This window comes from Paramisgurnus dabryanus, chromosome 14 (genome assembly GCF_030506205.2).
Source record: "Paramisgurnus dabryanus chromosome 14, PD_genome_1.1, whole genome shotgun sequence".
NCBI lineage: Eukaryota > Metazoa > Chordata > Actinopteri > Cypriniformes > Cobitidae > Paramisgurnus > Paramisgurnus dabryanus.
In genome coordinates, this window is record NC_133350.1 from 13,575,608 (window position 1) to 13,602,961 (window position 27,354).

General features: G+C 41.3%; 1 protein-coding gene across 1 annotated transcript in view; it reads right to left on the minus strand.

Annotated features, from left to right (window-relative positions):
• epha8 (eph receptor A8) overlaps positions 1–27,354 on the minus strand; it is a 94,427-nt gene that overhangs the window by 27,521 nt on the left and 39,552 nt on the right. The window contains exon 3 of the mRNA XM_065259179.2: positions 10,876–11,539. Coding sequence (XP_065115251.1) covers positions 10,876–11,539 — 664 coding nt within the window. The remainder of the gene's footprint in view (positions 1–10,875; positions 11,540–27,354) is intronic.

Here is a 27,354-nt window from a genome sequence, read left to right on the forward strand (position 1 = left end):
GGGAAAGCCAGGACTTCACACCAGCTCTTCTGTCCAGTGGTTACGCTGTGCACTTTACGCTGAAGTATAAAGCTAATGAAGTCGTTTAATCTACCTGAACGCTCCCACAGGGGCCGAGCGGTTTAATTACGCTCTTAAACGTCCCTCACATGAGCTAATAGGCAGAAATGAAACATGGCACCACATTGGGAAATCCTAGTGGAAGAAGGGACCCGAGCGGGGATATTAAAAACTTCACGCACCGGCATTAATTTTAGCCCACACAAACTTGCGTACGCTATGCAGTAAAACGCCTCAGTTAACACAAGCATTCAATGCATTTATCTCCATTTCTGAAGCAATAGGCTTTGCAAATCTGGCTACTAGTTGATTTGAACAGCCTTTATTAAATTTTCCCAGTTTAAATCTTATCTTTTCTCTTTGTATAGACAATAATGATTACAATGTAAATATGTAAAATGGGGTTCCGATTCTGAGACCACTAGTGAATACACTTATATTTATTATTATTTTATTTAATTTCTTTATTAAAGGTGGGGTGCATGATCTCTGAAAGCCAATGTTGATATTTGAAATCACCTAAACAAACACGCCCCTACCCCAATAGATTCTAGACCTTCTTTTGATAGCCCCACACGTACGCAAACCAGGCAACGATTAGGTTAGTAGACACGCCCCTTACTGCTGATTGGCTACAAGTGAGTTTTGGTAATCGGTCCGACTCACTTTTCCAAAGTGTTTTTCAAAAATCACGCACCCGCCTTTAATTTCAGAGTACTTATTAAAGTCAAGTAAAAAGTTTCACTTCTATATTTCTTTGATCTGGAAAAGTTAAATAACGACCGGTTTATTTATGAAACACAGCATGTAAAAGAGTACAGGTAGTACAGGTGTACAGAAGTCATACGATCAAGTTATACTGTCTGAGAAAAAGATGCAAATGTGAATCTCAGATCCGGTGTACACTCATTGCTTATCCAAAAGTCTACGAAAAAAATGCATGGGTTTTTTGTCAGGGAACCAACCAGTATCACGCAAACTTTCAGGTTAGCCTACAAAAATATATCATCCCTGCGGCACTCTATAAGCTGCTTGCACAAACAAACTTCTTAGGAAAGTTATTAATATTTCGAGTTTATTTAGCAAAACTGAAAGCAGATCTGAGAGATACATTCAAACATAGCAGCAGGTTGACAGGTGTGTCTTTGTTGTATGCGTGTTTCGTCACAAAACTTACGAAAACTTCAAATTCAAACTCTGTTGGGGCCCACTGTATTTATGACAATGAAAATGGACCTTGACAGAAACCATAAGAGTTGTTCATAAACACAAAAATACTTCTTGGTGATCAAAAAATAAAACATACACACATAGCCTACAGTACTGTACACGTTCATACACACACTGCATAAATACGTACTGTGTATGTGTGTAAGAAGTTTACTCATGCTGTTACTCTTCTTATTGTTTAAATGGCAATTTCCACAGAGCAGCGATCCTCAAATGAGACATCCGTATCTCTGATAATGAGCATTAAATGGCTGTTAATTGCTTGATTGAATTGCTGTCACCTAAGCGTGTTTAACTGAAGTGAAACTCAGCGGTCTAAAAGAAGAAAAAATGTCATTTTTGTGTTCAGCATTTACCAGAAAAAAAGCAGAATGTGTTCGTTTCATTCTGTAGTCTTTACGTGAAGCTGTAATGGCTTCATGAAGTCGCTTTGATGCAGAAGCTTTGTGGATTTTTATCACACGGCACGTTTGTTTCATGAGAACAATGACCATGCAAATGAGCTGATAAGACGGAGGCGGACCTGTATTTTGGCATTCACACCGTTTGGTATAAATTATCCGCTTTTAAGAACGTGAAAGAGAAAAATCACATTATAATCTCAAAATCTGACTGTATAATGTTTTTAATAATTTACACATTAATAATGTATTATCACATCTGCATTGTCAATCATGTGCTGCCAGTGTCATTTAATCAAATGGACAAACACACACAATCCAATCCACAGACTCGACCGTATTAGCATATAAAATATTAATACCGGCTGCCTGGAATAAATTGTAAATTGTTTGTCCGGTCATAATTGTTTCCCAACATTTCTGATACCAATGTTGGTGGTCGGGGAGGGGAGCGAGATTTTGAGCGACGTGAAGCTCCGTCTCGCTGAGATAAAATTCCCTCCTTTGTCGAGAAAGCCCCCACCGCCCTTCCACAAACCTATTCGTCCGTCCGTCCGCCTGCCTGTGTGGTGCGCTGACAGATTAAACCAGCAGCATCACCACAATGACATGCGTGAGGAGCTTTAATAACGCTGCCGTTTCCACATTTAATCCCTATGTAATATGTTGGCCAGAAACCTTCACGCTGTACACAATGCACACCCAGCTAAGACACAAAAAAGGCTAATTAGTCGCCCACCCAACCTCTCCACCTCCTCTACAAATCCTCATTCTCTGCATTCACATGCCATATATCTGGTTTGTTATCAGGGGTCCGACAATGTGCTGTTTTGTTGTCGTCATACATTGTCACTTGTATGAAACCCTGAAGTTATTATTACCATGTTGTGTTTTGACTGGTTTCGATGGAGTTATATTAACAGTCGTAGGGAAATTAGGAACATATGTTATATCTAAAACACAGCATGATGACTTGAGAATCATTTTTGACTCAACTGACTTTAGTTTGAAATACAAATAAACCATCCTGTTTACACCTAGATATGATGAACATAAAAATACACACTGTTTAAAAAAAATACCACCACAAAACTTAAACATTATACGAGTTCACATGAGACTATTGTGATAAAATCATTTATCAATCTAAAGTTCTATTTGGACGGTAATTGTTTATCGTGGGGACGTAAAGAATTTTCATCACTTACGGGGTAATCAGTGATTTTATTCCTGTCCGAAACCAGTATATCAGTGTTTGTCTCCGACCACCCGCAAAAAAAAAAAAACTGGTGAAATTTACCTACACTTTCCAAATCAAGATCTCCGAGTTTATAAAAGGAATCAATACAAAAGTCATTCTGCACTTTCTTTTAGACCAATGAAAAGCAAGGTATGGTCAGGCGCTTCGCATTTTTCTGCATTAGTGAAGCGTTTTTCTTTGCGAGCATTTTAAATATTGACTTCTTAATAACTAAAATGATGAGAAGTATGGGCACAATCTTTCATCGCTCTTCTACAGCGAGTTGGCGCTGATATTAATCACTGATATTAAAAATCACGAAAACGTCTATTATCAGTCGCAACAAGTTAGTGTTAATTTCGTCAGACGAGACGAGACGAAATATGTTCGTCAACGACCTTTTTTCCATGACTAAGACGAAACGATGACGAAAATACACACATATTCAAAAACGCTGACTAATACTAAACTAACATGCATTTTTGTTGACGAAAAAAGACGAGACTAAAATGTTTTGCATAAAATAAAAACTAAGATAAAATCTCTCTTCATTTTCGTCTTCAATCGTCTCTACTACATTTTATGCAATGAGGTCATATTTAAATGTGAATTCATTCATAAAAAGACTGCGTGCTCTTATTATTAAACTGCTCGTCTGTCATAACTCCAGACAAGCTCACGCTGCTGAAATCTCCATGCTAAGTGTTCACAATATAACATCCATTAGCAGTTAGTCTACAAACGTATTACATATGAGAAATATTGATATTTCTCCGTTGTTTCCATCGGATTTTGTATCAAATAATCTTCATATGGTTTTTCAACAATTGCACGCACACGCAGCGCGATTCTACTATTGAAAAGGCATACGCGATCAGGTCAGTAAGAGTCTCATGTGTAAAATAAGCCCACACACATTATGATTAATATTTCACAAACAGCTAAAAAGTTTAGTGTTATGCAGCATTGTGTTGATGTTTTTGTGTCGTATTCTCGTGCACCTGTTGTCTTCAGTAAGACGGCTTGTCTTTCTGATCCACATTCGCTATTTACCAACATTGTTGATGTACCTTATATTATTCAAGTATTCTGAATGTACAGTATATTGTGAGGACAAAAGCTTATTATTAGTAACTGATCGCTGTCTGGGTGCTTTCCTATCGCCCATCACTGAATGAATGGTGACGCAATTTACACGCAATAGAGATACGTCACCGCCATTAACAAAGTTGCATTCAACAAAAATCATTCAACAAGTGTAACCAATATTTGAGATGTGTGTAACCCTATTTGACTAAAATGGTTATCAGAAATAATCTCAGAAATAATTTATTTTTTAAAAAGACATGCTTTTTAACTAAAACTTGACTAAGATATATTAAGTGTTCTTTTGACTAAAATTAGACTAAAATAACAAAACTTTTAGTTGACTAAAACTAGACTAAAATGACGAGAGTTTTAGTCGACTAAAACTTGACTAAGATACCTTGAGTTTTCTTTTGACTAAAACTAGACTAAAATTATGAGACTTTTAGTCGACTAAAACTTGACTAACAAAAAAAGATATGCAAAAGACTAAGACTAAGACTAAATTAGAAATAGGTTACAAAATTAACACTACAACAAGTGCTAAATACAATTTTAAAATGTATTTAATAGTATTCCATGTACATATAATCAAGTATCCGGATCATGTTAATGATCATGTTATAAACCACATGTGCAGCATGATCATGTTATAAACCAAACATTTCGACCAAGGCTCTTTTGTCATATGTACCTCTACCTACATTTTTGTTGTCCACCATTTTTTTCTGTGTTTCTTGCTTTTATTAATGTAAAGCTGTTTTGAAACAATTAAACAATTGTAAAATTCACTTGACTTGTTTTCTACATAACCTAAAATACGTTGCTGCAGGTAAATATGGCTGCATCTTTTATGCAATGTCCACTAAAAGTGGTTTGTTTTTCTTTGTTTTGCCGCGGGACTTTTAAAAGATACAAAGCAGATTAGCGCTGTAATGATTAATCATGCAAATGTGTGTTTTCTCAATGAATGAATTTTAATGAATTACGGTGAAATCCCGGCACATCCCAAAGCCAGGGGGCGCTCTCGTGCAGAAACTCCAATTGTGCCACAGAAGAAGTAGCATTACAAATGCTATTCCAGGAAATGTCTATAGAAATATTTATATCGCTGTTCTTCAGATTGTTTCAGGTATTTTCATGATAATAAAGAATATGTGACCAGTCACGGAAAGTAGGGACACAAGTCGGATCTGGGCATTTTGAGTTATTCACAGATTCTGAAAGTGCAGTTTCTAAGCTTTCCAACGATGTGTAACACATGGAAATCTGATAAGATTTGGAGAAGTTGTGGCCATTTGAATATAGGAACTCAGAAATACTCAAATCGAGAAAATCGAGACGAAAGGGACTCTTCTTTTCAGCTGGGGGAGACAATAGGGCTCATTTACATCTCATTTAGCTAAGCCATGCCCCCTGTAAAACCCTTTTTGAGATGTTCTAGCATCATATGTAGTATTTTATGACCAAATGACAACCCGCAAAAATAAACATGACTCTTTTACCTTTGTGGGGATCACAAGTCGAATCCAGTCTGTTTCAGATTATCCAATGTCCATATTTGTCCACAAATGCGTATAATCCGTGAAATATAGATTGTTTACATCAGATTTCGCATGAATGTCTGGTAATACAATATAATATATAATCTGAAGACTATTTAAATCGTAACATGTAAGGGTATATGAGCTTACATTCCGTTAAACACATGAACCCGCCTTCAAAGTTTGTATTTAAAATAGGGAAGTAGTATAATAGATCATCCAAACAGCGCCGTCGAAAATGTGACATCCTTTAGAGATGTTACCAATGGCTCGCTCGTTCCTCCATCAGCCAATGACTTCATGGAAAATATTGATAGACAAAACATGTAGCCAATTATATGACGAATACAACGATATCTGTGTAACTTCTGTGTGTTTGGACTCATGCTGCGCTGCAAGAACTGACATACAGATGACGTCAAAGTACCGCGAGAGCGAGTCGAAATTAAACTACTCCGTAAGATTTCTTGAAGAGCTCTCGCGGTACTTTGACGTCATCCGACTGCGGCGCCGCATAAAGTCAGTGACGCGGCTGACGTACGATGCGGCTGACTGTTATTTGTTCCGCCCCAGCTTCTTTTATTTTTCTTTTGTTTTGTGCGCCCGAGCTTTACAGTCTGGGGAGACGCAGGCTATAAGTTTGAAAAAAAAAAAAAACTTAGCAAACATGTCTGAGGAACAGGGCAGCGCGTCACTACAGTCACGTGACTTCACGCTCGAGCCGGAAGAGAAGACAATGCTGAATAAAGTCGTAATTCTGCTATTTTTGGACCAAACTGTATTTTCGATGCATCAACACAATCTTACTGACCCACTGATGTCACATGGACTACTTTGATGATGTTTTTATTAACTTTCTGGACATGGAAACCATACATAGATTTTCAATGAAGGGGAAAGCTCTCGGACTAAATCTAACGATAAAACATCTTAAACTGTGTTCCAAAGATGAACGGAGGTCTTCCGAGTTTAGAACGACATAAGGGTGAGTCATTAATTACATTATTTTCATTTTTGGGCGAACTATCCTTATTTAGTAGTCACGCTGTTCCCTTTGGGGGCGGAGGCGAAAACACAAGCTTATACAGTATGTAAATATACACACAGACAATGACGCCCCCCGCTGCACGCTAGAATCTCCGGAAAAACAAGCCTATTTTAACCGCAAAATGTACGCTTTTAAATATACAAAAACTGCTATCTCAAACATGGAGAGGCTTCTTCGTGATCTCAACTAACAGATTCTGCAATAAAACGAAAATCACAAATTTCGAAAAAAAAAAACTTTGTTTCTCATTTTCTCGAAACTCGTGCTGCCGACTTGAGTCCCTGGTTTCCGTGACGGGTCACATATTTTCAATGATTTTGTTTAAAGAGTGTTGCTTTTTTAAATGCACGTTATAAACGACACTGACTCATAATGATTTTAGATTGATAAGGACTTCTTACTGAACAAAACGCCATAGTACACGCACAAGCTATGCATGAACACAGAATCGATTCAAAATCGATTTCAGAGGCATTTGTAATGGGACACACGAATAATCATTAGAGCCCTAAAGCAGACATACACAAATTAAAATAGAACAGAAATAAATGTCCTAAAGATGTCACCATGGTACCCTTTCAAAAAGAACACATTTGTAACTAAAGGGTGTATATTAGTACCTCAAAGATACATACTGGCCCCCAAGTTGTATATAAGAGCTTTTCACACTGCGTTTAACCCCGGTGGTTATCTTTGTTCTAAACCCTGCTTTTAAACCCTAGGTTAAGAAGCATTCACATTTGTAATTTAGAAGTGGGGTTATCCCTGAAATTAACCTAGGTTATGAAACCCTGCTACGAATCAGGTTTACCCCTGGGTATTCATAATCTGAAGTTTCACACTGTGCATTTCTAAACTCTTTACCTTTATCTCTTTACCTCTGACTAATTCTTTCCCCGCCATTGACAATTTATCGCGTCAATTAAGAGAAAACATTTCCCTACCAATGACGCTTTCCTAACAAGTTTTTACGGTAAACTGAAATTCCGCTATTATCCACTAATAAAAAAATGAATTTAACAACTTTTAAAACTCTTTATATGTTTTCATCATCGTTCTGAATCTGATCTCTAACAAAATTTCTTTACAAAAATGCAATTATTTAAGCTTTTTGCCCAACATTTTAAAAGTTTTTTTCCCCGTTTTATTTGTTTGTTTAAAAGCAGAGGGTCTGTTCTTTCATTTGAAATATATATGTATTTTTAAATATTTATAAAAGAACATTTTCCTGTAAGGCATTTTGAGAAACTGAAAATCACAAAAAAATGCTGGTGGGCAACTTTTATAAAAAAAGGCTGGCGGTAAATGAGTTAAGTATAAACAGTGTGAAACATGAAACAGATAATCTAGGATTTCATTAACCTGGGGTTTACACAGAAAAAATTATTCATTCAATTTACTCAAATTTTTAAGGTAAGTGGTCGCAATCAATTTATTTAAGCTACATTTAAACAAAAGTTTTCTGTTTTGTTTTGTATTTCAAATTTTTTTATGTAGCTTAAATAAATTGATTGCGACCACTTACCTTAAAAAAAATGAGTAAATTGAATGAATCATTTTTTTTTTAGTGTAGAATAACTCTGGGTTAATTTATTTATAGTGTGAAAAGCCCTGTAATTGTACATATTAGGACCTTGTTAAGTGTACCGTCACAGTGATATCTTTTGTAACTTTTTTGGAAAGTGTAACAAAACACTATTGACTGGTAGTTCACAAGAATTTGCAAAGTTACTTATAGTTAGTAAAATGTCTAAAATGGACTATGGAAAGATTGAGTCTACGTATATGCTGTGATTTAATTGGTTGATGTCCGGGCTATTATCTCACATACATTAAATCTCCACAGCTTGTCTTTTTGTTGGATGGTGTGCTGTGAGAAAATAAATATCATTATCTGCGAGTGACAGACTGAAACGCTCTGAATTTCTCTGATTCTCCGTGTGGTGAAGGCAAGTGAGACGTCTAACAATCACAAGCAGACACGAGACTGAACGGAGGAGTTTATAATTATAATCTGTGAGAATATGAAATGTGGAAATTGCCGGCTGGGATTGTGAAAAGCAAGCCTCTTAAACAATGCAGCTCTTGACTGCCTTTGAAACCATCTAATGTCAGACAAGGCGAGCTTGTTAGCTTTTTACAAACTCCATGACTCACAAAAAACAACAACTCTGAACTTCAAAAGAAAGTCAACGCAACACTCTTTTGCTGCGTACACACCAAACGGCAAGTATCGAGTTCCTCGCTCTAAATTACTTTAACTTTGTGTCATGCAAAAGATATAGCGCGTCTTAATTTTTCGTGTCATTCGCATCTTCCAGTGCGATTTTGCATCTATTCTCGCCTTTGCATTGACTTTCATTGTATGTAATCTACTTGCGCAAGTCGTTGAATTCGCATTTGGTGTGTACGCCCCCACTAGACAATGTGCATTATCTAAGAAACTAATATTCTTTAAAAAAAGCAGAATCATAACGTCTCCCAAATGATGCATTTTTATTTTAACAGAAGCCTGTTTACAACTGGAAAGAAAGGAAAGAGCAGAGAGGATCAACACAATGACCCAGTTTAGACGACAAAAGCCAGAGTCTGTAGCTCAGGCATTTAACCTTTACACGCAAGCAGCGCTTCAGAAAGGAGGCAGGGGGAATGGATTGCGGCGAGTTCTATAAGCCACAGATCAGGCAGAAAATTACCTGACAAGAGTATGAGCTTGTGACGGTTTGAGTAACGTGTTCAAAACAGAATGCTTTAGTATCTGCAACCAGGGGGAAATTGAATTAATAACAATTGCAGAGCATTTAGTCATGTATCTGCTGAAATATACAACACAGCCATGCAGGAACAGCAAGCAATTTTGCCTTTAAAAGACATCTATGGGTGTCCAAACACAGCAAGGATGTCTAGACTAAAACAAGGCACAATTTGGGCTGTCAATAAAAAAAATATAGACGTCTAACCATAAGAAATAAAATATTTTTTTATAATGAAATAAATAAATTAAATAATTGAAATAATAAATGAAACCAAACAGCTTGTAATCACTGTTGACTTTGCTTACATGATGGAATGTCAGACATCTCACAAGTTATTTTGGAAAAACAACATTAGTGATAGGACAATATACTCTATTGCAGAGGCCGATATATAGGCAGATATTTTGACTTTCTTATTTTCAGCATTAGCCGATAAATCTTTTCAATCGGCCAGTAAATTTCTCTATTACTTCAATTTGATGTTTGTAATCAAAAGACACTCAGTGTCATTCAATGTAAAGCCAAAGTCCGACAGACAGTAAAATGACCACCAATCATTATTCACTTTTTAACACGTTATGTTGTGTCGTTCAACAAACTTCAAACAGTACTGTAAGATGTCAGATCCACATTAATTATGTTTTGTAAATTTGTTTTAAGTACTTTAAAACGGTATAATTATTACGGAGCCCCTTAGGGGACATGGAGATAAATTAAATAAAGTTTAGTTTCCTGTAGGCACGTGAAACTATCGCGTTTAGTTTTGCGTGCGCACGTGAAACTTTCATGCACGCACGTCAAACTATCGCGTGCGCACGTGAAAGCGAAAGTTTCACGTGTGCACGAGAAAGTTTCACGTGTGCACAAAAAAGTTTCACGTGAGCACGAGAAAGTTTCACATGCACACGCAAAACTAAACTTTAAAAAAAATTCTGCACATGAAGGTTTCACGGAAGCACGCGAAAGTTTCTCGTGAACACACAAAAGTTTCGCGTGAGCACATGAAACTAAACTTTCGATTTTTTTTACTCCAATGTCACCTTAGGGGCTCGGTAAATTATAAATGTTATGCATAACAAATGTATTTTTACTCTTACCAATTTTGTATTTGTCATTTATTTACTGTAATAACATTTGTGTTATATCATCATCGGCCAAAAAAAAAACCCATATCGGTCAACCACTAAACGATATATAACTAAATTCAAGTTTTCTTTGGCTGGAAGAGGGTTACTCATAGCCGGACTAAACTTGATGAATCTGAGTGAGCACATTTTGTAACACTGCTGAGATATCTTTAAGGATTTAAAGATTTATGAGGTTTATTTCTTTATTTCAAAGACTTAAATTTGCTCTTCATTTGATCTCATTTCAGTCTCAGAAAATAAATTGGGCTATTAAAGAGATCTTAGTTGCATTTTTACTTGGCCACTTGGGTATTTCTTTTAATTGATTATCTGAATCTATATGCAATTTTTTATGCAAGTAAATTAATCAATTATTTACTCACCAATGCAGTTATCTCTGTGCTCCTCAAACCCCGCGCTGCACACGCATCGTCCAATAGGAACAAGCCACTCCCCCTCAGCGCTGCAGTACATCTTGGGCGTGTCTCTTTCTTCCGCATGGTCCACACACTGACCTCTGACCTCCACGAGCGACGACGAGTCCGCCCCGGTTACCACATCCGTGAAGATGGCCAGATTTCGAGCCATGCCCGTGCAGCGTTTGTAATAAACCCGCACCGACACGACGGCGATGCAAGCGCCTATATCCTGGAACGCCAAGTAGAACCCGCGCTTGCTGAGCGGCCCCACGCCACGAATTTCCGTGTTGAGCTTTAGTCTCCGTACGCCTAAGTCCACGTTAGTGAAACTCTCGTCGGCTGCAATGGTGTCGATTTTGGAAAACTGACTCTCCCAGATGGTCGTCCCAACGTCGCGGTCGGTCTCGTAGTAGTAGAGGTTAAAGGTCTCCTTGCAGGTGCCGAGCACACCTGGCATGCTGTTGCAGTCTCGGAGAGTGAACTTCATCTCGATGTAAATGCGCCGGGCGCCGTCTCGCTGGATCCAGTTGGTCCTTAGCCAATTGTTCTGGCTCGGGCTCATGACGTTGCACACCTGGTATGTGTGAATAGGGGTGAAATACTCGTCCATCTCGTTGATTGCATCCCACTGGTGAAGAAAGACAAGAGGGAGGTTATTTCAGAAACGGACCCATGACAGCACAAGAGCTCTCCCCTTGATATGTTCTGCTATATATACAATTTAAATTCAAAGAGATTGTATTTTGGGAACCTGCTGAGAAGATATGTCACTGGTATAGTTCACCATCTACACCGGCATCAGCTATGGAAATTCATTTCGGTCTAGTCTTTTCAGCAGGGATTTACATATTTGCATTGAGAAGATTCTTATAAATCAGTGCATTATTGTTTCAACTGCATATTACAACTCCGAGCAATGTGCGTGAGCGTTGCTTTAAAACAATTATATCTTGCATTGTGTTGCCGTGCATAAGATTAATTTTGTATTATGATGAATGCAGCCTGCGTTTTTCAAATAACATTAAGAATACCTTGTTTTTCGTGCAATTTAAGCAGTTTCTTACGCAATGCAAACAATCAGGCATGAATAAATAGTTATATAATTTATTTTTTGTCATATACAATTTTTTGTATGTTTTTGGTAACTTATACACATGTCTTCACGAGTCCACTTAGATCTGAAACCCCGAGGTCCAACCCCGAGGCCCGTGCAGGGCTGTGTCTAAAAGTTTAATGTGTGCCTCGGGCACAGGTCGGGTATAATATAAGCGGCCTCTGGTAATTTAAAATGAATGTTTTTGCCAAATGGACCCGAGAAGACGGGAACTATGTTGGGTGTGTGGGGCTGCAGACTGCATAAATGTCGGTGCCTTTACATTTGGGTCCAGTCGGGTAAAAAAAATTTTTCCCTGGGCCGGGTCGGACTTGGGTCTAAATGTTTGGGTTTGTCTCGGGTCAGGTCTTTACAAAAAATTAAAGATTTACGCAATTCTGGTTCATGTAAAAAGCGAGTCGGGTCATTTCTTTTGACCCAAAGAAGATCTTCAATTCGGGTAACCCTTCCAAAGAAAACTTCACACAGGTTAGAAACAGTATAAGGATACACTCAACAATAATGGGTTTTTAACCCATGGTTGGGTAATTTTTAACCCAACAGTGTGTTCTGTCCAGTACTTACCAATCCGTGTATTGTAAATTGACAATAAATAAAAATATTTTTGGCAATCTGTTCCTTTCAATAGTTCAAATCATTAGCTAAGCGTGAACTAAAATCGTAAATGCTGATTAAAAGTGCATGAAACCAGAAACACAGAAGCGGTCACATGACACCAGACCTCTCTCGATAAATATTTGAAATCTGAGTAGACTTCCAGAAACACTGCTAAAGTATTCTGTCCAGTTTCAGTAACTTTCAAGGAGACAACCAAGAACGTCCCTCAATTTAAATTAAAGAGCGTTTGCAGGAAAACTTCATCTGGATTGAGAGTTTACTGACGGTTGTCTCATGGTCCAATCTGATGGCCTCAGACAAGCTGTCTGTGGGCAATTATCTCTTCTCTTTTGGCCCGCTCATGAAATACAGAGGCAGGCGAGTTGGAGGCTTGCTGCACTCTGAAAGACCCCGAGCTGGAGTATGGTAAAGCCCCAGGAGAAGAGCTGCCACACAGCAGGTCTTTCATCTCTACCAGCTTAGAGCTCACATCAAGCTCTGCATATGGCACACACACACACGAGCCGCGAGCGAATGCTGAATATTCGACTGTAATTAAAAGCAGGGGACTGTAGGATGAGAGAAATGGACACGGGATGCTCCAGGGCTTCTTTGCAATGGAAAGCTGTTGATTCAGAGGGGAGTAGCCAAAAATAACGATTGTCATTGTATCATAATTCAGAATATTCTTAAAAGAATACATCATAGATAATTATTTACATATATTATGTCATTTTTTCTATTACAGTTAAAATAATGTTCTCTGATATCTACATAGATATCTATATAGGGTCAAGGCACCTTAACCCTAATTGCTCCCCGGGCGCTGCAGGGATAGCTGCCCACTGCTCCGGGTGTTTGTGTGTTCACGACTTGCAGTGCATGTGTTCACTATTCACTGGATGGGTTAAATGCAGAGGTCACATTCCAAGTATGGGTTACCATACATTGGCAAATACTCACTTCACTTCACTAGAATGTATGGGGCTTTATTACGTGCAAAAATTATCCAGAAATGTTTTTTACATGTCCATTTACAACTCTCGGATTTTCCCTTAGAATAAAATGATCTATTATTACCTTATTTGAAAGGGTTATGAATAATAATGTTAAGCTCTGCTCTGATTGGCTGTTTCTCAGAGCAGCTCCTTCAGTAGCTCTGTGTGTGTATAAACAGATCTTATGTTTGAGTCTGTATTAGATAAAGATACAGATTTTGAGGAATAATCAATTGTTTGGAGATTGTTAACGGAAGTTTCTAAGTGGTAAGTTTGTGTTTTTTCAACATGACCTCACTGGGTATGTCTCATGCATATTGAAAAGTAAATCATCTGACTCTTTGATCGCCCCCTGGTGGCTGGATGCAGTACAAGTCATAAACCCCGCCCTCTCCATAAAAACGAATGAGACTCTGCTCTAAATAAAACAAATATTTACACTTCCAATAAAATTTTCCGAAAGGATGTTTTTAGTCCTTTAAGGTAGTTGTTATCATGCTGATATGTTCAATGTTTATATTTGTGATACGTTTCATTTTAGCGAGTAATTTGATGCTATAGAAATGGGGTGCGTCGTTATGATTTGTGTGGTAGAATTGGGTGCGCGAGCGTTTGGGTGGAAGTTTGATACTGCGGCTCTGCCTCTGGCTCCACGGACGATTCCTTCTGTGCATGCCTTGGCTCCAAACTAACGTTTTTACGTAACATGGCGGCAACCATGGTCGGACATTTTGAATTCAATTTATTACAATAGAAGGAGGCGACGTTGCGTCGTCCATCTTTTTTTACAGTCTATGGATCTCACAGAAAGTCGTGTTAAAGGCACGAAAAATTTTATTAATTTATTTGTGTCCAATTTAGCATTTTTTCGTGCCTTGATCACAAATGTATTTTTCGTGTAACTCACACAAATTTCTATAAATAGTTTTTGTGTTCGTGGCTTGCTTTCTCTTTTTTTCCTATTTTTAAATCATTGTCACTTGGGGTTAGGATGTACTTTTATGTATTGGTTTCTACATGGTTTTCTTCCGCTTTCAAAACAATTTTTGCCTGAAGTTGGGGTTTGGGTTAGGATGTCTAAAAATAACAGAAAGTGATTTTAACCACAACCCCAAGTGACAATGGTAAGAAAATAGGACAAAATGAATGAGAAAACAATTCATAAAATGAAACGAAAAAGAAAAATGTGCCACCGACACAAAAAACTATTTATAGAAATTCTTGTGACACGAAAAAAGACATTCGTGCTCAAGGCACAAAAAAGCTGAATTTCATTCCATGGACACGAAAATTTTTCGTGACTATTACACGACTTTTCATGAGATCAGTCTTGTTTTTATTCAGTAAGGACCTGCAAAATGTAACTGTAACATCAATGGCAGAACTTCAGCCTAAACGCTAGCATATAGCATTAACTAGCATAAAGGGCTAACTCAACAGTCAAAATTTTGTTTTAAGCATTGCAACAACATTGTACTTAATGTGTAATTTGATGTTGGGCCGTATATCTCAACTGTAACGTCACAGTTGGTGTTATGTTGAGATTGGTCTGTTTTCCAACGGTCTTTTGCATGCACAAGGTTTACATAAGAATAGGGAAACAATCGTGTTTGAGGCTCACGAAATGTCATTACCATGTACAAAGCTCTTATTATTCATCTATGCCTACCTATATACAGTTTCACATTCTATGGCACTTTTAACAGGTTTGTGTATTATATGTTTAGTTTTAAAACAGTGATTATAACAGTTTTCTTACTGTTACAGATAGACAGTACATCCAAAAGAAAGCAAACCTAGAAACAGGTATATCTACTGTATATATCTCAGTAGAGTTAACTGTGCATGTGCAGAGCTGCCGGTTAATGTAGAGTCTCAGGCTTCTGTTATTGACCCGATGCTCTCCAAGGCTGTTCTTACATCTGCTCTCTGGATGGATATCACTGAATATTATTACACGATACAGGCACAGACTAACAACAAGCAGCCGTGACCACAATGCCAGAAGGTTTTGATTGAACTGATATTACGAGTAGCAGAGCATCACAGAGCTGCATGACCCACAATGAGCACCTGCGGCTGTAACTCAAACTCAAAAAAGTCATATTTGGGTTTCTGGTTTGAACAAACCCATAACCCGAAATATTAAACCATAAACCCCATGAATGATACAAACTTGTGGCATGTTGAAGATGGATGTGTTATTGCTTTTCTAAGCAATCAGACCAGTGATTTTCTCCTGGTGTAGACGTACACAGTGAACCGAATGTCACAGCGACTCTGGGACTTTGGGTACAGTGAGGAACCACCGAGCAACGATGCAAAACATCTTACAGTAGAAACCACACAGCAACACCTGGCAAACACCCACATCACCACATTTAAAAAAAAACAATAGGTTTCTAAAAGGTAATTTAGTCGTGCTGTATGGTTTAAACTTCACAGAAACCTTTGGGTGCACAAAAGGTGCAGTGCTTAAAGCTGTACAGATTATAAACATTATTAAGTATTATTATTTGATTCATGATTTTACATTTCCTTCGGTGTGTAAGTGTGTGTTACTTCATGTTAACAATATGCAAAAGGTAAAAAACCAAAAGATGCGAATTATCGTCTCCAATGTACAGTAAATCTCTTTTCTTGGACTACAACAAACACACGGATTGTAGGCATTACTTCTTGGGCTGGTTGACTTGGACACAATGATCGTTATCATAATACTGCCCGCTTCAGACTCACTGCCTGTAAGTGGTCGATGTTTTCATATTTAAAGACTTTACTACTGACCAAACCATGATTCAAACACAAGTTTTGTGCAGTGCAGAGTAGCGCTTGTTGTTTGTCGTTTCTACGATCACAAATGCAGACATGGTTAATGTTTACTATCCTTAACTTACCAATCTGATATGTTCTGCTCAAGTCGTGCTGGTAAAGTGGATTGATCAGCTTCAGGGTTTCCAGCAGCACTTTGCAGTTCGGGCAGCCCGCCTAAGCTGTGAAACCCTACCGCCTTAAGTTGGTAGTCTAAAAAAAACAGTTCGTTGCACAAAAGGCCGTCAAGTGCATCTCGGAGAATAGCGCGGATGCAATCGCGAGCGTGCACGCGCGCCACACGGCCGAAATGGTCCGTCACGGTCTGGAACATATTTTCATCTTGACGCGTACGCCCCGCCCCTTTGATTGCCATGCCCCCGGCCCGCCCACCCGCCAAACCCTACCACCTTAAATAACAAATTTTCTGCTGGAAACCCTGAGCTTGGTCATCTGCATTTTCTGAATCAGATCGTATTGAAATTAGTAAAGACGATATTAACTTCTGTCAGCATTGCATTGCGAGCTAATCCTCAAAACACGGTGAGGAGTTTTTTGGCGCCTGCTGCAAGGAGTCATGCCTGCGGAAACAGCTAAATTTTGGGGGGCGTCCAAGCTCTGCCTGTGAAACTGTCCATGTTTTGCTGCTTTATCTCCTATTTAAACTAGACACACACGACTGCTAAGTCCTGCCTGAAATATTTATTTAATATTTAATAATAAATCATCATGCAGGCCAGATTGAACACCTTTGTAGGCCATGTTTGACCCACGAGCTGTATGTTTGACACCCCTGATATAAAGCATTGCGTTAACCGCACAAAAGTTCATGGGTTTGAACCTGATAAAAATGTAGACCTTGTAATTAATTGTAAGTCGCTTTGAATAAAATCATCTGCCAAATGTAAATGTAATGTAGAGCAAACACCTAATAAATATATAACAAACTGTAATGCTAGTCTTCAGCTCTGCTGGCCTTGTGTAAAATCTCCTCTTCTGAATACATTATAGGTCTTGACGCCCTAATTGAAGGGAGATCGGTAACCTCAGAGGATCTTTAGCTGACCACCGTGATCCTGACCTCGACACATGAGAGGTTTTCAATACATCCCTGATCTCACCTCGATCCCCGCTTCCCATGTGTGACCACAAAAACGCTGCTGCGGTAATTAAAACGTTTTACATCATAACCAGACATTAACTCTACAGCAGTTGAACTCAATCTGTCCTTGGACTAATGATTAGATGAGAGAGTCTGAATACCTATTATTGGTGCATTTGAAGTTTATTCAGGTGGACTCGATGGGTGTGAGGAATTTGATTAACGCTTTATGAAGTTTCTGATGAAAGCCTAGGTTTTGTTTTAGCTCCATCATATATTAGATGATAGAAATCAATCAAAGCCATGATATTTCAGAGAGGAACAATAGAAATCCTTCCGTTCGGTTATAGTTTTTTATTTCATTGAAGCACTTTTATGTGTAAATGGAGTTAATCTACATAATCTCCATGTCGATGAATGTTTTAATCTTGTTTCTGTTCGTTTCAGTACCTTATGCCTTCTGAACATTCTTGGACTATAACTTTCACATAATTGATTTCCACAGTCAATTATTTCATACTGCTCCACAAATTCTGCTGGGTTATTTTTAACCCAATGCTGGGTAAATATTGGACAGAAAACATTTTGGGTTATCAGTAAACCTATGCCGGGTTGTTGTTAAGCCCACCATAAATTGAAACAACCCAGCATAGGGGTATTGATTAACCCAACATGATGATTCAACCCAAGATGATTCTGACCCTTATTAAATTTAACATAATTAACATTTTCACATTTAATCCATTACAAAATCGTTTTTGGTTTTAATAAAAATATTAAACAATTTTACATTTCCTTTGGTGTGTAAGTGTGTATTAGTACATGTAAACGATATGCAAAGGTACATACGTAAAGTAAACTTGAAAATTTTTTTCTATCATTATATCAATATATCTTCTTTTGTGTTCATCAAAATAAAAAAAACTCATACAGGTTCAGAGCAACATGAGGGTGCGTAAATGAGGATAAAATTATAATATTTGGATGAACAATGCCGTTAACACAACTTGATGGGAACTGACTTTAACATCTCAAGGAAAAATCACTGTTCACATAGGAGTTTGGAAAAAATCGAGTGACATTATGCATCATGCATTTTAAGTGCAAATCTAAAATGTCCAAATACTCTTTGGGGTCACAGTTTTTCAAGATAAGTGCAGGACATCAACACCGTCTTACGGCAAATGATCACAGGAATCATTTAGCATTTTAATTCGCTTTGGTGAAGATTCATTTTTCATCAGTTTATATGGGGCACAACTTCTGTTAGTTCACAACCGAGGGATGAGTTTCACCTGAATACATCTATTCATAATAATCTGTGTCACCTCACCAAAGCTGTAAACACAAACAGAGAGCTAAAGCGATATTCATGTTTCCCAACAGTCGGTCATCATAAAGATGCTACAAAAAACATCTGCATGCACAAAAACAGCATCACTACCTGCTTTCTCCATTTAGAATTAGCCGTTACACAAAAAAATAATGTGTAAAGACACTCGAAATATGCTTGGTTCTTTTCAACCCAGTTTTGGGTCAACCCAGGGTTAAATTAACCCAGAAAATATTTATATTTGACCCAACAATGGGATAAAACAACCAGCATTTTTTACAGGTTGGGTTTTTCTCGTTTTGACCCAACGAAGGGTTGAAAATAACCCAGTTTTTTTAGAGTGTAACAAAACATTACCATGGTACTACCATAGTAAACTAAAGTATTAATATCATCCAAATTTGTATTTGAGATATCATAGCAGCATCGGCTATTAACTCTTTTCATGCAATAGACAAGTTAACTTGTCAATTAAAAGAAACGCTTCCCTGCCAATGACGAGTTTTTCCGACAATCTGTAATACCGCTAATATATCTTACCCAACTTATAAAACTCTGTTTATGTTTTGATCATCGCTCTGAATCTGATCTCTATAAAAAGTCCTTCACAAAACTGCAATTATCTCAGCTTTTGCTCAAAATTTCGGAAACTTTTTTTAAGCGTCTGCTCTTTATTTGATATGTTGTATGTTTATATATTTAAAGAAAAACATTTTCTCGAAGGCATTAAACTTTTGTGAAAATCATAAAATTAGCTGGCGCTGGCTGGCAACTTTTTTAAAAAAACACTGCCGGGGAAAGAGTTAAAAAATACCACTGCAAACCTATTTGTTTTTCCCTTTACATTGATATTGCAATTAGGGTTTGCAAAAGCAAAGATACATTTACTGTCCCCTTATGTCAGCATTGCATTAGGAGATAATCTTTAAAACATGGTAGGGCGCTCTTACTCAACTTATAAAATTCGGAAGTATTCCCTTAGGGCAAACAGTTCAAACTCCGTGTATGTTTTGATCATCTCTCTGAATCTAATCTCTATCAAAAGTCCTTCACAAAACGCTTAGGTTACTCACGTAACCCCGGTTCCCTGAAATAACGGGAACGAAGCATTGCGTCAGTTTGCTGACGCTATGGGGGAAACTCCTGTTTACTCCGTGATTGAAGCCTATTGGTTAACGTCTGTAGAAAATACAGACCAATGACGTTTGAGCCCGCGCGGGGGCGTGGCACACGTCCCTATATAAGCCGGTGAAATACGTCAAGAGCTCATTATTATTCAACTGAAGCGCGCAGCCGAATAACACTCGCTGCGTAGACGTTTGTAGCACGGCCAGCGACGCAATGCTTCGTTCATGTTATTTCAGGGAACCGGGGTTACGTGAGTAACCTAAGCGTTCCCTTTCAATACGGTTCACTTCGCATTGCGTCAGTTTGCTGACGCTATGGGGGAACGTAATCCCATCCCGCCGTGCATACACAACGGACTGAGGTGCCCTTACCGGAGAGACACTGCATGTGGCCCTAACCCAGCATATACATAGCTCTAGCGAGCGCAAGTGTAAGCACCATATATGAGACAGTAATACGCATACAGTGAAGTTTCTAAACGCACCATGATGCATATACAATAGAGCACAAGACGGCGGGTTCTCTGAGCGCGCCGCGAGCTGTGCATGAATTATTAATAGGTAGCCATGACGGTGAGCTAACAACGCACCGTGAAGGCATACAGAAACGCAGTCGCGTGAATCATTAAGCCGATAAGACCTGTGCTTGTAAGGCAGGGACATCCAGGCTATAAAATCTGACAAACGTAGACGGCGAGGACCAGCCGGCCGCGTTACAAATGTCAACGATAGAAATCCCCGTAGACCAAGCCCAAGATGAAGCCATACCCCTCGTGGAGTGAGCTTTTAAACCAACTGGACAATGTTCATTCAGGGAGGCGTAAGCCAAAGCAATGGCTTCGACGATCCATTTAGATAGCCTCTGTTTAGTGAGCGGCATACCTAAGGAATGTTGCGCGAAGCTTACGAACAGCTGATCTGACTTGCGGTATGAGGCAGAACGGTCCGTGTATATTCTTAACGCTCTGACGGGGCAGAGCGTGTTCGGGGTTTGTTCGCCGTCCGCCGTCGGAAGGGCGAGAAGTGAAACCACCTGAACTCTAAATGGCGTGGTCAAAACTTTAGGAATGTATCCCGCTCTCGGTCTAAGGATCACTTTGCTATCGTTAGGACCGAATTCCAGACACGACGGGTCAATTGAAAACGCGTGTAAATCGCCCACTCGTTTAACCGATGCCAACGCCAGGAGGAGAGCGGTTTTAAACGAGAGAGCGCGCAGGTCAGCCTGTTCGAGGGGCTCGAAAGGGGGACCGCGCAGCGCTTTCAGGACCGTGGACAGATCCCAAGACGGGACCGTGTTAGGTCGCGGTGGGTTTAGTCTGCGAGCGCCTCTGAGGAATTTAATGATGAGATCATGTTTTCCCACGGTGCGACCGGCGATAAGGGCGTGATTCGCCGTTATCGCCGCCACATACACTTTAAGCGTCGAGGGCGCGCGACCGCTGTCCAGCATTTCCTGCAGAAAGGAGAGAATATGCTCCACTTCACAGGTGTTTGGGTTTAAGTCTTTCGTCGTGCACCAGTCAGAAAAAATAGACCACTTTTGAGCGTAAAGGCGCCTGGTAGATGGGGCCCTAGCTTCAGTTAGAGTATTTAACACTCGTCCTGAAAGGCGTGATGGTTGCCGTTCAGAGACCAAACGTGTAGATTCCATAGCTCCGGCTGTGGATGCCATATCGTCCCTCTCGCCTGAGATAGGAGGTCTTTCCTCAGCGGTACTGGCCATGGTGCTGATGTTTTCAGCTGCCATAGGTCGGGGAGCCACGGTTGATTGTGCCAAAACGGGGCGACCAGAATTATCGCGCATTTCGTCTCTCTTATCCTCTGAAGGACCTGTGGTAACAGAGCCACCGGAGGAAAAGCATACAGAAGACACGCCGGCCATGCTTGCGACAGGGCATCGTGATGTCTCGAGAAGAAGATCGGGCAATGCGCGTTCTCGTCTGATGCAAACAGATCGATCTCCGCCCGGCCGAAGACGGTCCATATTCTCTCGACCGTCTGAGGATGCAGTCTCCATTCTCCCGGCGGCGGACCGTTGCGCGAGAGAATGTCTGCACCCGTATTGGCTACACCCGGTACGTGAGTCGCCTTTAACGAACGTACGTTCGCGTGAGCCCATAATAAAAGCCGTTTCGCCAGCCTGGATAGGGAGCGAGATCTCAGCCCTCCTTGGTGGTTTATGAACGAAACCACCGTCATACTGTCCGACCGCACCAGAACGTGTTGATGTTGGAGTTTCGGTCGAAAGTGTCGTAGCGCCAAGATAACCGCCCACATCTCGAGGTGGTTGATATGTAGCTGAGACAACTGGTTGTTCCACGCACCGAAGGCGAGCTCGCCGTCGCAGTGAGCGCCCCAACCCGTCGCAGACGCATCCGTAGTCACCACTTTCCTCCTGCTCACGGAGCCGAGCTCCGTGCCCGAGAGGAAAAGGTGAGGGGATGTCCATATCGAAAGCGCTTTCACGCAGCTGTACGTGATTTTGATTAATAAGCGGCCCGACAACCAAGCACGGGGCGGAACTTTCGCTTTCAACCAAAACTGAAGCGGCCTCATGAACAGCATTCCCAACGGTATTAGTGGGGATGCTGCTGCCATCAGACCCAGCATTTTTTGGAATCGTTTGAGAGGGAGATGTGAACCCGCTTTGAACGATGCCGCCTCGCGTCTGACCGTGAGCGCGCGTTCCTGTGTAAGCCATGCCCGCATCTTTAATGAGTCGAGCGTCGTGCCTAAGAACGCGATTCGCTGCGTGGGGGTGAGCAAACTCTTCTGGAGGTTGATTTTGAACCCCAAATTCTCCAAATGCTGGAGTACAACGGTCTTGTGCGCAGTAATTTCCCTCTCTGACTGTGCTAGAATAAGCCAATCGTCGAGGTAATTCAATATGCGGATGCCGCTCTGTCTGAGAGGGGCGAGAGCCGCATCCGCACATTTGGTAAATGTGCGTGGTGCCAGAGATAATCCGAAGGGCAGAACTTTGTACTGGTATGCTGTCCCGTCGAACGCGAATCTTAGGAACGGCCTGTGACGTGGCGCTATCGGAATGTGAAAGTAAGCGTCTTTCAGATCCACTGATATGAACCAATCGCCCGGTCGAATTAACGCCATGATTCGTCTGGCTGTAAGCATTTTGAACGGCCGTTTGGCAAGAGCGCGATTCAAAACGCGTAGATCCAATATCGGTCTGAGGCCGCCGTCTTTCTTTGGAACGAGAAAATAACGACTGTAAAAGCCTGATTCGCTTTGATCCGCCGGGACCGTCTCTATCGCGTCTTTTAGTAATAAAGAACGCACCTCTTCCCTGAGGATCTGTACACGATCGTCTGGGACAGTGGTGTAGAGAACGCCGCGAAACCGGGGTGGTCTCCGGGCGAATTGAAGTGAATAACCGTGTTGGATTACGTTTAGAATCCAGCCCGGCATACCGGGGGTGGATTGCCAAACGTGAAATTTGACGGCGAGCGTCGATATGCTTATGGACGTTAAGCCGTGTGTGTGTGTTTGTGTGTACAGAGGAGGAAATTTGCTCTTTTTGTGAAAAGGTAAAAATTTTTGTTTCGCTGTTACAGCGAGGGTGTGTCCAGCGCCCGAGGGGACTGAAACACGCAGAACTTTCGAGGGCGGGCCGGCCGAAGCGGGACCAGAGCCTCTTTTCCTCCTCAGACTCTCTTCAGGGAGGCGGCGCCGGCGTCGGGTCCAGCGTAATCCGAGGACGGGGACCGCGGCGTCGAGGCGGGCCAGCCGGTCGTGCAGGACGCTGGCGCTTGACCTCCGGTTCAGCTCTCTGCTGGGGCTGAGCTGGTGCTGGCTTAGGGCGTTGAGCTGGCGGCGGTTTTGGGCGGCCGGTCTCAGACGCTGAGGCAGATCGTTTTGGTAGAAAATGCCGCATAGCCTGCGACGATTTCTGTGCCTCAGTGAAGCGCTGGGTGAACCCCTCCACAGCGGAGCCGAAGAGCCCCGACGGTGACACGGGCGAGTCAAGAAGGGCAACCCGATCCGTGTCCTTTATCTCCGTCAAGTTCAGCCACAGATGTCTCTCCAGAACAACCAGGCTGGCCATGGCTCTTCCTACAGCCTGAGTGGCGACTTTAGTGGCGCGAAGGGCCAGATCAGTCGCGCTGCGCAGGTTCTGAAAGGTCGACGGGTCCGGACCTGCCTCGTCCATGTCACGGAGGAGTTTTGCCTGGTATACCTGCAGCACCGCCATCGTATGGAGAGCGGATGCAGCGTGGCCGTCGGCGGCGTAGGATTTCGACGCCAGGGTCGATGTCAGGCGACAGGGCTTTGATGGGTGGTTCAACTTCGCCCTCCATCCGCCGGCTGAAGACGGGCAGAGATGGGCGGCGACAGTTTCCTCGAGCGGCGGCATCTTGGAGTAGCCGTGTTCGTCGGCGCCGTCCACTACGGAGAGGACGTGGGAGACGGCGCTCTGAGCTCGGGTGGAGTGGGGAGCACGCCAAGACTTGGTGAGCTCCTGGTGAACCTCAGGGAAAAACGGCGCCTGCCGTTGGCGGGACGATTGACGGCGCCCGGGCTGCAGAAACCATTCGTCCAACCGGCTGAGTTGAGGCTCTGACGGCGGCGACCACTTAATGTTGAGCTCCGCCGTAGCTTGCGTCAAGATGCGGATGAGCTCAGAGTCGTGAGGACGCGACTCGGTAGGTTCATCAGCGGCGGCTCCGTGGGCGTCGTCATCCGAAGCCGCCCAATCCTCTAACTCCTCAGAGGATGACATCACTTCCAAGTTGTCACCGGACCCAAAGGAAACCATGCCGCTAGCACTCGGCAGGGGGCGTAGGTCCTCATGGGCGAAGGTGACAGGGTGACGGCGGGGAGACAGAGCACGCGGGGGATGAGCCGGCGTGGACTCGGTCTCAGGGCGTCTTCCAGCTTCACGGCTCCGCTGCTGTTTAGGCGGGAGAGCACGGGAAGCCTTCCGTTTAAAGATCTCAAAGCGGGAGCGCAGCACCGCGATAGGAAGGAGCTCGCAGTGGGCGCAGCCCGCCTCAGCGAGTACGGCCTCGGCGTGGGCAGGACCCAGACAGATGACGCACTCCTTGTGGAAATCCTCCACAGGCAAAGGGGCTCGGCAGGAGCCGCAATGCCGAAGCGACATTATCTCAACGCGCTTCTGCTCTTTTAGATAACTCTTTTTAGTCTCACCGGAAAGCGGCAGGGGAACACGCTGGTGTGTTGTAGTCCGCTGCAGTGCTTGGATCGACGGCGAGTAAGGGCTTCTTCTTCGGAGCAGCGAGAAGGTTCGCGCTGAAGGAGAAAAGTAATGAGCTCTTGACGTATTTCACCGGCTTATATAGGGACGTGTGCCACGCCCCCGCGCGGGCTCAAACGTCATTGGTCTGTATTTTCTACAGACGTTAACCAATAGGCTTCAATCACGGAGTAAACAGGAGTTTCCCCCATAGCGTCAGCAAACTGACGCAATGCGAAGTGAACCGTATTGAAAGGGAAATGTAGTTATCTCAGCTTTTTGCTCTAAATTTGGTAAAGAAACCTACTCACAACGGGGCTTTTTAAGTATATTTAAAGAACATTTTCTGGAAGGCATTCAACTTTTGTGTAAATCATAAAATGCTGGCGCTGGCTGGCAACTTTAAAAAAAAAAAGCACTGGCGGGGAATACATACTACTGCAAACCTCCTTTTTTTTTCTTAACATTGATATTGCAATTTGGGGTTTGCAAAAGCAAATATACATCTACTGTCCATCAGGACTTTGAAATATACAAGTGTAAACCTCTGCTTAACCCAGGGTTAAAGGTGAACCTTACATGGGGTTATAAAGATTTTAACAGTAGCCTTAAACTGACTCGGCAGAGAAAAGTCTCGTCTCAGGTCTTGATGATCCAATTTCAGATTAGTGTCTGAAATGAGAAAATCCTTCAAATATGGACTGAAAAAAGCAGCACAAGACAACTGTCCATCCCGGGATGGTACAGTATTAAGCACAATCGTGTAGACAGACAATAATCTTGGAAAGAAACCACACACCCTGTTTCACTCAAGTGTGAGAAATTGCTGATTGGAAATCAGGCAATGACGGCAATAACCTTCATAGAAAATCTCTGTTAATTCTGTATAGGTCTGTCTCTAGTAAACACAAAGTGGTGCCCATGAGGTTGAAGACATCTTTTATAATCATCATCTAGTCTTAATGTGTCCTCTGTGCTTCAAAGCGTCGAGACGAATAAATAAGTGTCTAGAAATCTTCAGTATAAAAGAGGACTTATCTGTAAAAAGACTTTTCAGCATGCAAACAAAAATGAAGTTATTATATCGTAGCTTACGCAATATGCCTAGCAGTAGTCATGATGGAATATTTATATCATTTAGTGAGCACTTCTTTACTGATTCAGCTGTGGGTTTTGGGAAGCATCTCCATTGCCTGGGCTGAATTTAAGATGTACTGAGCTGTCTGTTATTCAATCTCTTGCTTTAGGCTGTCCTATTTTTCCGACCCACAGGACAGTAAAATCACATATGAGATCTCTTTAATACAGCAAGAGGATGAAATGGAGAGCAGATGGAGCCTTTTGCTCAGAATCTAGTAATCCCACATTGCTTTGCTCCAAAACCAAGTGTTACCAAAACTTAGTGCCTCCTACTTAGACTGCATTCTCAACAACCATTGAAACATCTGAGGTAAAGTTGAGCTAAAAAAAGATGCCATAAAAGAACAATTTTTGTCAAAAAATTACATTTATGAAACAAAAAGGTTCTTCAGATGTTAAAGGTTCTTTATGGAACCATTCATCTAAAAATGGTTCTTCTATGGCATCGTGAAGCACCTTAAAGCTTTGTTTATACTCGTGCTTTGGTCCACAACGCGAGTCTCCGCTGAGCGTCTCAACAAACAGACGAGGTGTTTATAGTTGACGCGCTCACTGTTGCACTATTCTTTGAACCGCCAGGGGGCGACGTGAGCAATCGAGTGCAAAAACAAACACAAAGAAGAGATTAGAAGTCGTCATCCGCTGGAACAACCCAACAGAACTTGATATATAAATATGAGAACATGAATAAAACAACAATCTCTTAAAAATGTCTTTATTAAACATATCATTTCATTAAAGTTTTACTAAACAAACAATCAAAGAATCGCCTTGAGGTCTGTAATTTTCGGAATTACAAAAAATAAATTTTTTTGTCGCACGCACCAACGCGCTCATGCGGACCAGTCGAGTATAAACAAAGCTTTATGTGTAACTGAGAACTCCATCATGTGTACTAAGCTTATAAAGAGCAACATCTGATCTATGAAATTTCCTCCGTGGATCAGATCTTCACTACATAATGATATATCGCTGCAGTACAAACACATTATCATGACGCTAAATC